Source organism: Carcharodon carcharias, chromosome 18 (assembly GCF_017639515.1).
Source record: "Carcharodon carcharias isolate sCarCar2 chromosome 18, sCarCar2.pri, whole genome shotgun sequence".
In the NCBI taxonomy this organism is placed as follows: Eukaryota; Metazoa; Chordata; class Chondrichthyes; order Lamniformes; family Lamnidae; genus Carcharodon; species Carcharodon carcharias.
Genome location: NC_054484.1, coordinates 50,933,815 through 50,946,280, shown reverse-complemented (window position 1 = coordinate 50,946,280; position 12,466 = coordinate 50,933,815). Strand labels below are relative to the sequence as shown.

At 41.6% G+C, this 12,466-nt stretch overlaps 1 protein-coding gene across 1 annotated transcript in view; it reads right to left on the bottom strand.

Annotated features, from left to right (window-relative positions):
* The window catches only part of LOC121290452 (cilia- and flagella-associated protein 47-like), a 661,534-nt gene that overhangs the window by 434,774 nt on the left and 214,294 nt on the right, over window positions 1-12,466 (bottom strand). The window contains 1 exon segment of the mRNA XM_041210889.1: window positions 6,274-6,386. Coding sequence (XP_041066823.1) covers window positions 6,274-6,386 — 113 coding nt within the window.

Sequence of the window (12,466 nt, the reverse complement as noted above, 5' to 3'; positions counted from 1 at the left end):
GTCCAGTAAAATTATAAATTATCCATCTGAAAAGATTTATATAATTTGAAGCAATCAACCATCAATGTAATTTACCACCATTTGTCAGACAAATTCTATACCAACTAATAAGAACTCTATGTCTGCCAGAGTAAACTTGACAGTTCATTCATAGCAATATTGAGCTTCAGTTCAAAACCAGTTTAATGATATTCATCAACTCAATTGAACAATACAGTGTGAACTATTCCGCTGTCAGAGAAACAGCCTATTTAAATTACATTAAAAAGTTCAAATTATCATTAGTTGGTTATATGCCACCTTCTAGAATCTATCCATGGATATGCACATGGCATTTTCACATATACACATATCAAATAAACACAAATATATATTACAAATAAACAAGCTGGATTGGGGCAAAAAAAACCCAAATTTGGGCACAATGCCTCAACATTGCACCTGTGTCACAGGCACCACCATATTGCTGAAGACAGTTTAACAGGTTTTGTGGGCCCACACCGAAAACAAGCGTCTGGCCCCTTACATAGGTAAACAAAGGGGCCTAGGTTTTTAGGCTCACTTGAAGATGCTGGTTTGGATTGAAGAGAGCAGGTGCAGGGCTTGCTCTTTTCAAGATTGCTCAGTGACCACTGCGGTCTAAACAGCAGTGGGTAAGGTTATATATTTTTTAAATTGCCAGCATTCCTGCAGAGACAGGATGAGCAGGACTGCTCCCCAAACTCCAGAGGTCCTCATGATTCCCTGTCCAGCACACCCCCCACATTGACTGCCTAACATCAATGAAGAAAAGCTGCGCAGGGAGGAAGAAGGGAAGAAGGATGTCTGCAGGAAGCCTTATCCACCCAGGGTCTTCAGGGAGCATTTCTCTTACCTCAATCAGCAGATTTCCTCAGGGAAATCTGTCACCTCTTGCAGGCAGACCTGAAGCATCAGAGCAGGAGAAGGACAGCACTGCCAGTGACTGTGAGGGCCATGAATTTCTTTGTGATGGCATCTTTCCAGGTTGGAGTAGGATACATCTTGAACTTCTCCCAGTTTGTCATTCACTGTTGCATAAGGGAGGTGACTTGAGGCTTTTTATGCCACGAGAAGGGATGACATTGTGTTTTCTCTGAGTAAGAGAATCAGGCAGAGCGTGCTTCGCCAGTGTCATGGCTTTCCCATGGTAAAGGTTGCCATCAACAGCAGACGCATGGCTTTGGTGAGCACTGCACCTAAATGCTAAGATGTACCTGTAAACTTAAATTTCTACTCTCTCAATGTGCAGTTGATGTGCAACCATGATGTAAGGGATGGCACAAATTAAAGTTCATCACCAAAAGAAAGAAGGTTAGAAGAAAATTCATTTTATAAAGGTTTGTTAAGACTTACAAGAAGCAATAGTGAAACCAGAATCCATAAAGGAATATCAAGATAATAAAGAGGTTATAGCTTTGACTTTCCATTTGATTGCACTGTTTTGTCAGCACTATTTCCCTGATATTAATGTAACCGGTGCATAAGATTGCAGAATTTTAAGTGCAAACTGTCTTCAGTGAATTTGCACCATGCTAGAAGCAGGCCCTGCTCAAAAGAATCACCACTGGGAGCTCCACTAATTGCATTCATTTAAAGAGCTTCTAGGAGGTTCCACAAATTAAGCTGGAACTGTTTTTTATTCATTCTGCACTGGAGCTGCATTAGAGTGTTTAAGTTAGAGTTTGGTGTGAGAAGGAGTTCGCTGAAGAGGAAAGGAGGAATTCTTTCATTTTCCACCTTTGTTCAGTAAGAAGGGCAGTGACCTTGGTAAGTAGGATCTGGTGAGTATTTCTTCTGTCCTTAATATTCTCTAAACTAGAGTAAGTAAAAGTAAAAGGAATAATTTAAGGATAAGTCTTGGCAGGACACCTCGCCAATTGGAATGTTCCTCCAATGCAATATGGAAAGTCAGGGACACTTCTAGTATCTAAGGCAACCATGTGTTCAGGAAGTGTTTCCAGCTGCAACTACTTGAAGTCAGTGTTTCAGCGCTAGAGCTGTGGCTGGAGTCACTGCAGAGCACCCACAAACATGATATCTTCATGGATAGCACGTACAGTGAGGTGGTCTCACTACAGATAAAGAGTGAACAGGCAGAAAGGGAATGCGTGACTGCCAGAGTAGAAGCACTAGGCAGGTAATGCAGGAGTCCCCTCGGTCCATCTGCCTCTCTAACAGATTTTGGATACTGCTGGGGGAGATGCAGCAAAAGCTAAGCCAAAAAGAGTGTGAGAGCAATAGTGATAGGGGATAGACATTTCTGCGGCCACAGACATGACACTAGGATGGTATGTTGCCTCCCTGGTGCCAGGGTCAAGGATGTCACTGACTAGCTGCAGGATATTCTGAAGGGAGAGGGTGAATAGCCAGAGGTCGTGGTCCAAATTGGTACCAACAACATAGCTAAAAAGAGGGATGAGGTCCTGAAAGCCAAATATAAGGAGCTAGAAAATGAATTAAAAAGCAGGACTCAAAGGTGGCAATCTCAGGATAATTACAGTGCCATGTGCTAGCGAAATCAGAAATATGAGAATAGACTGGATGAATGCATGATAAGAGACACGGTGTAGGAGTGAGGGATTAAAGTTCCTGAGGCATTGGGACCGATTCTGGGGAAGATGGGTCCTCTACAAGCTGGACGGGTTGCACCCCAGCAGGACTGGGACGAATATCCTTGCAGGGGTACTTGCTGGTACTGTGGGGAGGGTTTAAACTAGACTGGCAGCGGGATGGGAACCTGACCAGGGAGACACAAGAGAATGAAACAAAGATAGGAATGAAAGACAGAAAAGTAGAAAGCAAAAGGGGAAGGCAGAAGAAACAAGGGCTAGCAGCAAATAGGACCATAGTACAAAAAGGTAATCATTTTAAAATGGCAAGTCTAAAGGCAATGTATCCAAATGCACAGAGCATTCGCAGATGGTAGGCGAATTAACAGCGCAAATAGATGTAAATGGGTACGATATGATTGCGATTACAGAGACGTGGCTGGAGGGTGACCAAGGCTGGAAACTGAATATCCAAGGGTACTCAATATTTAAGAAGGACAGGCAAAAAGGAAAAGGAGGCGTTGTTAGTTAAGGATGAAATCAGTGCAATAATGAGATAGGATATTTGCTCAGAAAATCTAGATGTAGAATCAGTCTGGGTGGAGCTAAGAAGCAACAAGAGGTGGAAAACATTAGTGGGAGTTGTCTATGAGCCTCCAAAAAGTAGTGATAAAGTAAGGGATAGCATTAAACAAAAAATTAGAAATGCATGTAACAAGGGTGCTACAGTAATCATGGGTGACTTTAATTTACATATAACTTGGGCAAACCGAATTAACATAATATTGTGGCAGATGAATTCCTGGAGTGTATACAAGATGATTTTTTGGACCAGTATGTCAAGGAACCAACTAGGGAACAGGTCTCCTGGATTTGGTATTGTGCAATGAGAAGGGGTTAATTAATAATCTTATTGTGCGGAGTCCTTTAGGGAACAGTGACCATGACATGATAGAATTCTTCATTAGGATGGAAAGTGAAGTGATCTGAAACTATGGTCCTAAATGTAAACAAGGGAAACTATGGAAGTATGAGGTGTGAATTGACTTAGATTGGGGAACTTCATTAAAAGACATGACAGTGGATAGGCAATGGCTAATATGTAAGGAACGAATGTATGCATTGCAACAGTTATACATTACTTTCTGGTGCAAAAACACAATAGGAAAAATGGCCCATCCATGGCTAACAAAGTAAATTGAGGATAGCATTAAATCTAAAGAGGAGTCATATAAAGTTGCTAGAAAAAGTAGCAAGAAGATTGGAGGGTGGCAAATGTAACCCCACTATTTAAAAAAGGAAGGAGAAAACAGCAAATTACAGACCAGTTAGCCTAATATTAGTAGTAGGGAAAATGCTGGAATCCATTATAAAGGATGTGATAACAGCACACTTCGAAAATATCAACGGGATTAGACAAAATCAACATGGATTTATGAAAGTGAAATCATGTTTGACAAACCTATTGGAGTTTTTTTGAGGATGTAACTAGCAGAATAGATAAGGGAGAACCAGTGAATATGGTATATTTGGATTCTCAGAAAGCTTTTGATAAAGTCCCACATAAGAGGCTAGTGCACAAAATTAAAGCACATGGGATTGGCGAGAATATATTGGCATGGATTGAGAACTGGTTAGCAGACAGGAAACAGGGAGTAGGAATAAATGGGTCTTTTTCAGAGTGGCGGCCAGTGACCAGTGGGGCATCGCAGGGATCGGTACTTGGGTGCCAGCTATTCACAATATATATCAATGATTTATTTGGATAAGGGAACAAAATGTAATATCTCCAAGTTTACTAATGACACAAAACTTGGTGGGAACTCAACGGTGAGGAGGATGTTAAAAAGCTTCAAGGTGATTTAGACAGGTCGAGTAAGTGGACATATACTTGGCAGCTGCAATGTAACGTAGATAGATGTGAAGTTGTCCACTTCAGTAGGAAAATCAGAATGGCAGAGTATTATTTAAATGATGATAGATTGGGAAATGTTGATTTACAAAGGGGCCTGGGTGTCCTTGTACACCAGTCATTGAAAGCAAGCATGCAGGTGCAACAAACAGTTATGAAGGCAAATGGTATCTTGGCCTTCATTGCGAGGGGACTTGAGTACAGGAGCAAGGATGTCTTACTGGAGCTGTACAGGGCCTTAGTGAGGCCACACCTGGAGTATTGTGTGCAGTTTTGGTCTCCTTACCTAAGAAATAATATACTTCCACAGAGTGAATGCAGCAATGGTTCACCAGGCTGATTCCTGGGATAGCAGAATCATATGAAGAGAGATTGGATCAAATAGGCCTGTATTTACTGGAGTTTAGAAGAATGGGGGGGGATCTCGTTGAAATGTATAAAATTCTGACAAGGATGGACAGACTGGATGCAAGAATGATGTTTCCTCTGGCTGGGGGGTCTAGAACAAGGGATTACAGTCTCAGGATACAGGGTAGGCCATTTAGGACTGAGATGAGGATAAACTTCTTCACTCAGAGGGTGGTGAACCTGTGAAATTCTCTACCGCAGAAGGCTGTGGAGGCCAAGTCACTGTATATATTAAAAGGAGGAAATGGACAGATTTCTGGAGTCTAAAGACATATGGGAAAAGAGCAGGAGTATGGCATTGTGATAGAGGATCAGCCATGGCCATATTGAATGGTGAAGCATGCTTGAAGAGCCAAATGACCTACTCCTGCTCCTATTCTCTATGTTTCTATTTTTCATTCATGGCATGTGGGTGTCATTGGCAAGGCCAACATTTATTGCCCATCCCTAATTGCCCTTGGAAAGGTACTGGTGAGCCATCTCCTTGAACCCCTGCAGTCCATGTGATGTAGGGAGGGAAGGAGCTATTAGGGAGGAAGTTCCAGAGTTTTGACTCATTGACAGTGAAGAAATGGCCGTATAGTGAAAAAATGGCCGTATAGTTCCAAGTCAGGATGGCATGTGACATGGTGGACAACTTGCAGTTGGTGGTGTTCCCATGTGTCTGCTGATCTTTTTATTCTAGGTGTTAGTGGTTGCTGATTTGGAAGGTGCTGTTAAAGGAGGCTTGACAAGTTGTTGCAGTGCATCTTGTATTTGATACACACTTGTAGCCACTGTGTACCTGAAGCAGAAGGAGGTAATGTTTAATGTGTGAATGGGGTGCCAGTGATGCGGGTTACTTTGTACTGGATGTTGGTGGGCTTCTTGAGTGGTGTTGGAGCTTTTATGCACAAAGACTCTAAGAGGCATGTATGGAAATGTTTTGCATTTATTCTTTTAAAGCTAACGCAGGAATTGACTGTTGTACCTCATTCTAACTAGAAAATAATTTTGTATATTTTCCTAAAAGTAATTTTCAACAATTTAAATTTGTGTTACTCAAAGATGATGGATTGACACTGCGTTTTAAGATGCTCATTTTTTTGTGGTGAAACTGACTTTCTATTGTATTAATCAAACTCTACGAAGTTGTCATTCTTTAAAATATCAAGGAATATCTTTTAAAGTAAAACTTAGCCTGATTGTGCCGACTCATGGCATTCAGTAATGTGCAAATAAGTCTGAGCAGAAACTCAAGGGTTAAAATACTTTACTAAACAGGTGCAATTTGGGCCAGAATCACCGATGGTGCCCAGAAGACTTCTACTCCCATATGTTTCTACTGTAAAGAAATAGGGTGACATAAAACAAACAAAACAATATATTAGGGCTTTAATTTACCTTTCTGGGATGATCACTTCATTTCCATTTGGCAAAGAGAAACCAGCAGCCTCTTTCCCTACTATTGTTGCAAAATACACAATACGTCTCATGAAGGGATTTTGTAATCGAACCTGCATTAAAATAATAAAAGTTAGCCTCATCTTTGATACAGTGACATTCGGCGCTCATTTGAACTAAATGGTTAATATTAAGTGTTTGCACAGAACTTTCAACTAATGTAGGTTATCAAATGTTCTCTCTTCAGTGGAGAATGGAATTAAATTGCAAGCTCGTTCAGAGCTGACACAAAAACAATGGGTTGAATTACAGCTTGCTATGTTGCAAAATCCTACTCTATAAAACAGCAAAATATGTCAAATTTAAAATGCAACTTTAAGATTATGACTTTAGAAACAAACTGAATAAAGTTCTTATATTAATTGTCCCACAAGTAAAAGGATTGAAAGTGATGAATTGTCCAGAGGGTGGAAGATCGTCATTCTCATTGCTCAGATCAGTGATAAGAATTCTGCTTAAAACTCCCTTAAGGAAAGATATAATTTGAACCACATTAATATTTCAGAGGTTGACCCAAATGCACAAACTCAAGGATAGACAAAGGAAGGTGCATAGACATTAAAATTTGATTACTTTTCACAGAGAATGGTAAACATGTGAAATCGAACACCCTGGAAGGCAGTGGATACAAACATAATGGAAACATTTAAGAGTAAATTGAACTGCTACTTGAAAGAATGCATGATTAAGAAGTATCAGTTTTTTTATGGATAGTCCAGATGGACTGGATAGTCTTTTCTAATTCCTGATGTTCGAATGTAATCTTTCCATGGATAGAAAAACAAAGGGATACAATAGGACAGTGCTCTCTGCCAATGCAAACTGGAGGCAAGAGACAATCCTTGCACCAAAACAGATAGGCTCGAGGCACACTTGATACTTTTCTGTTCTAGGAATTCAAAACTATTAAACCTTCTCAAGCTTTGTTCTTACAAACTATCCACTCTTTAAATCCAGTGGTGGATTTAGAGTTAATGGGGTCCTGTGTGCAGCTTCATTCCACACACCCTGCCGCCCCCACACCCCCCACCCCCCGGGACAAGGTAAAAAAGATCACATACAGAATTAGTGGACATTAATAAGCATTTCAAAACAAGGATTGGAAAATGAAACTAAATAAGTCAATATTCAATATTGAACATGAAATGGAACACTGTTTGTTATTCAGCTGAGCCATCTTGGCCACATCCCATTATTTTCCTGGCGAGTATTATGAATACACCTGTGTCAGAAAATATAGATAGTTTAAGTAAGTTATATTTGTATTTGTGGGTGTTAGGAATGAGTTTCAGCTCTAAAGTTTAAGTTTGATTTGTATTTCTGTATCTGTATGTTAAGAGAGGTCAAATGGAGTTTTAGTTTCATTTTAAAAGGCTGTTTGCATTTGGAAGGAGGAGTTTACAACTGCTATAAGGTAAAGGTAAACACACCAGAGTAAAAAAACAGTGCTGTTGCCTAGCAAAAGGGGACCAGATAGGCAGGTTCCTCGGACAGACATACACACAGAAGAAGAAAGACAGCAGTTTGCTTTGGAAGCTGTTGGAGTCAGCTGGTTTTGGAGTTGCTGCCAGAAGAGACTGGAGCACAGATAGAAATCCCAAGCTAAGGAGAAACCCAAAAATCCAAGGGAATGGAAGAGGGGAAAGTCCAAAGGAGACCTTGTAGTCAGAGGAAGGACAGGAACCAGGTCCTGTTAAGTGAAGTTAGGAGTGGGGGGGCAGAGAAAAAGGCTCCAAGCTTTAGATTTAAAGTGAGAACAGCTTGCAAGAAGCAAGAAGGTTCAAAGAGACAACTGAAGGTCTATAATTCTTGGCTATGGGCATGTGAAGCAGTGGTGTACTGTTAAAGCCAAGTTGGTAAGAGAGAGTGCAAGGAAGACATTTTGAATGCATGTGGTGACCCAGGGTAGAGGAACTCAGAAGGAGAGTTCAAAAACCTGGAGATGAACCCTTGCGGAAGGTGTCTAAGAGAAAACATCAGTTTGGGAGAAGATTCCAAGGTGAGGTTTTGGAGAGTGGAGATTGGAAATCCTCATGTGAAGGATAGAATTCAGAGAGACTGGTTGACTCAAGCTTCTGGAGGGGCAAAGTTGAGGAGAGATCCATAGCATATGGTTGAGGTGACATCTGTTACTTGGTTTCAGAGTGTGGGGTGTCTGACCACAGGGTGCCATAGGTGTCCATGGGACTGTATATTTACTGTGAATATTAAAGTATAAGATAGCTTTTATAACTTGTGTTATCCTTGCAAATCTGTATACATCTATAAAAGTATAGTTGTGGGTGAAGAAGTATCGCAATATAGTTAATTGTTTCTTGTTGAATAAATGTTTTATTCTTTTGTTAAAAGTTCATCAGCTGACTCCTGTGACTCTGTTCAGTAGCTACTCTCCACATATCTACACAAACAAATGAAAGTTAGGATCCATCAAGCTGGATTCCATTCTGACAATTAGGCTTGTCCAGGGGTACAGAGAAAGAAATACCTGTTTCCATTGAATGCAGTGTAAAGAATACAAAAGTACATGGCACTCTGCCATAAAACAGTCACATACATCTGGTGTTCAAATATTAAGAATTCAAGCTCTCACAGTTTTACAATTCCACCTGAACATTCCATGTGCTACTGCATGCCTTACCAAGTTTAGTGAAAACTCCTAGATCATTGGTAAAAAGGTTGCTCAGGTAAAATTTCACACTCACAAAGCCAATCCATGTTCAAATCATGTTTCCCTTTCAGAATGCACCGAGTCCAGTTCACATCAGCACACAGCAGCCAAAAGTCTCCCTGATCTGCTTCAGTAAAGTAATCCAAACTTGGCTTTAGATTGAACTTGTCACTTCCACAGAATTCTAGGCAATTCGCCATCATTGTATAGACGCATACTTCCCAATTGTGGAACAGCCCAGGTACACCATACCCCAAAATGTGGAACTTCCTGAGTTTATTTGGATGTCACAAGCATTGAACACACACAAGGGATATTATAGCTATTACGCAAATTAATATTTTATATGCAGGTAAGTACAATAAATTGCTTTTTTGCTACTAGCTTGTAGAAGATATGCAAAACACTTGATATTTCTACAAATTTTCCCAAATCTCAAATTATCAGCATGTCATATTCAGCCTTCACCAACTTCGCTCCTCTTTTGCGGCTGCTCCAACTCTCTCTGACACACTCACTCTGATATTGTTCTTCCTTAAATTATGTGCAGGGCTACAACAGAAGCCAAGCCGCAGTGCAGGCAAATAAATAAAAGATAAATCAACTATTTGTTCAACCTTCATAATGCATTTCATGCATCGTCACCATTGCAGTCTTGTGACCTGGAATACCATCCCTCAGTGACTTTTGTTTTCCCTCGCTCATTCTAATTGAGATATCATAAACTTTAACAGCAAAAATGCAACAGAGCGGCATTATCACAAGGTGAAATGAGCTATTTCTGTATTATATTAATAATGTGTAATCATTTATTTTTACCCAGTTATCATATACTACATAGCGTATATGTATATATATCCGATTCGCAGGCTGATCTGCTTGGTAAAACAAGTTCACGCCCTTTATGAGACATACATATGTATTAAGCATGGGAAAAAAATCATCAGTAAACTCCTGTAAAACAATGTTTCAACATGCAGTTGCAGGAAATTAATGTTCTCACGAGGTCAGTTTGTAACATTTAACTTCTCCCCAAAGTTAGCGAATTAGATATTGCATGTAAGGAAAAACGGTTCTTGATTTACCAAAGCTCTGAAAGCAGCAGAGCTGACCCCGAAGAACAACGACGCATAGCAAAGCCAACAAAAAACTGCAAGGAAAATATACGAATTAACCTGATAATGTCATTAAACCTGAAGCTAAAGCATTCTGTTTGAGTGTCATATCCATGCCCAATGCTCCACAAGTAAACTGCACTCTCTTGCATTGAGAGTAATTTATGAACAATTTTGGCAAATCAAACTGTCCTGCTCATCTCTCCACCACCAGGAAATGCATGTGCATAACACATCCTGGCCCGTTCAGCAGCTTGTTAGAACAGCACAGATTTGGCTTAACCACACCTGTATTACACAGGGAAGATAAGTGTCTTTCTACACAGAATAGAAGCAAATTCAAGTGACTGCTCAATACTCTTTTGCAATCATCCCTGTTCTATTCAGTAGGTTCTACATTTATTAAATACCCCACGAGTGCTTGAGTTCATTCAAGGTCCTGCATTTGGGGCTGCCTGCCACAGCATGGTTTGTTTTATGGTAAATGCGCCACTGTTTAAACCCCACATTGGTGTCACCAAATCATCTCTGGATTGAGATATCCTGAGAGATTTGATCATGTGACATTAGGTCACATGGCATTTGATGCTGTGGTACTGCTCGTGATGCTTAATCCATGACATTCGATCATATATTTGCCCACTGTTTGTAAATGTTACTCCATTTACCTTTGTTGAGTGTTTGAATTACACAAAGTCCTAAATAAAATATATGACTATTTGTTTTGCAGTGAAATTAATAACGTGTTTTATAAATCAAAGAGAGAACACAGAGGAATAGAAAGACTTAAGAATAAGTGATGTTTAAACAAAAACTACTTCTCAGATGTTTGCACAATATCGACCACAATGAGAAACACTAAAGGTGGGAATTTTGCTACCAAGGCAGACAGCTTGAGTTGGGAAATTTCCTGACTCAGCAGACTTGCCTTGATATAAAGGGCCCAATTCCGTGCAATTTTCCATCTGGGGTGGTGGAGCCAGGATAGAGTCTGGAAGCAGACTGGAAGCGCCAACAGCAGTGGGCAAATGCCAAAGTGGGCTGATGAGAAGGTCGGCCTCATTTCTCTGAGACTTAGTCCCAGAAGTTGTCAGGCCCTCGAGCCCTCATGACCCCCTCCATGCCACCTCATATCCCATACCCTGCCACCTTCATAGCCACTCACCCAGGATGCATTATGGCAGATAGCAGGGGCCATGTGGAGATGAAAATCTTCTTATAATCGAATAGCACTCAAAAATACTCGAAGAAGAAAAAAAAAACTCATTCATGAAACCCATTCAAAGGCTGGGATTTTCCAAACCTGCCAGTGTCAGGCGTGTTCGGTGGATGAGCGGACAAGATGGCATGATCAGGTTCACAATTGTCCGCTCAGCCCATCAATGGCGGGCCGTATTTCCCGCCATCAGGCATTGGTAATACATCAGCATATCATTATTAGGCCAGCCTGCCAGAATCCCCACCCCACCCCCGCTGGATCGTCTGTGCACACTGGCGGGAAAGCATGCCAACGTGTTTCACGACAGCACATAAGAGGCATGCACTTGGCGGGCTGCATTTTGAGGGGAACTCGGAGGTAAGTACAAAGTAACATTGTGCAGCGCTCACCAGGGTCGCCTGTTGAACTTCAAACGTGAGGGGCATTGGAGGGGATGGTGGTGAAGGGCAGCCCTGACATTGAGGCAACTTGCAGGAGGTGGTTAAGGGCAGCCCTGTCATTGAGGTGACTTGTGGGAGGGGGGTAACAAGGGCTGCCTTGCAGTTGGGGTGACTTGTGAGATGGGGTGGTTAAGGGCATCCCTGCCTTTGAGGGGACTTGTGGAGGGGGGGATTAAGGGCAGCCCTGCCACTGAGGGGACTTATGGAGTGGGGGGGTGGTGGGGTTAAGGGCAGCCCTGCTGTTGAGGCAACTTGTAGGGTGGGGGTGAGTTAAGGGCAGCCCTACTGTTGAATATAGCACACAAGCATTTGGGGTAGGTGGGTGGGTAGGGTGGGTAAGGGAAGTGGCCACGCATTAGGGAAACCTGTATATGGTGACCATGCCTCTGCAGCTGAGATAGTTCAGACACCAGCCGCATTGATATGATTAGAGTCGGGCTTCAACCTATCTGCCCACTTAAACAATGCAGAGGCATCAAAGTGCCACCAAATGCTCCAAAGCCTTTCACCCACCCCCCCACCCCCACCACTCTTCCCCTCCACAAACACCCCCCACCCTCCACTGGCACAGACTGCAAAGTCATGAGCATTTTAGCGGACTGCAGAATAGTTGGATGACTGCACATGTTGTACAATCTCCTCACTAAAGCTGGTAATGTAGCAGTCACTGCTGGAGGCGCTCATAGACCAT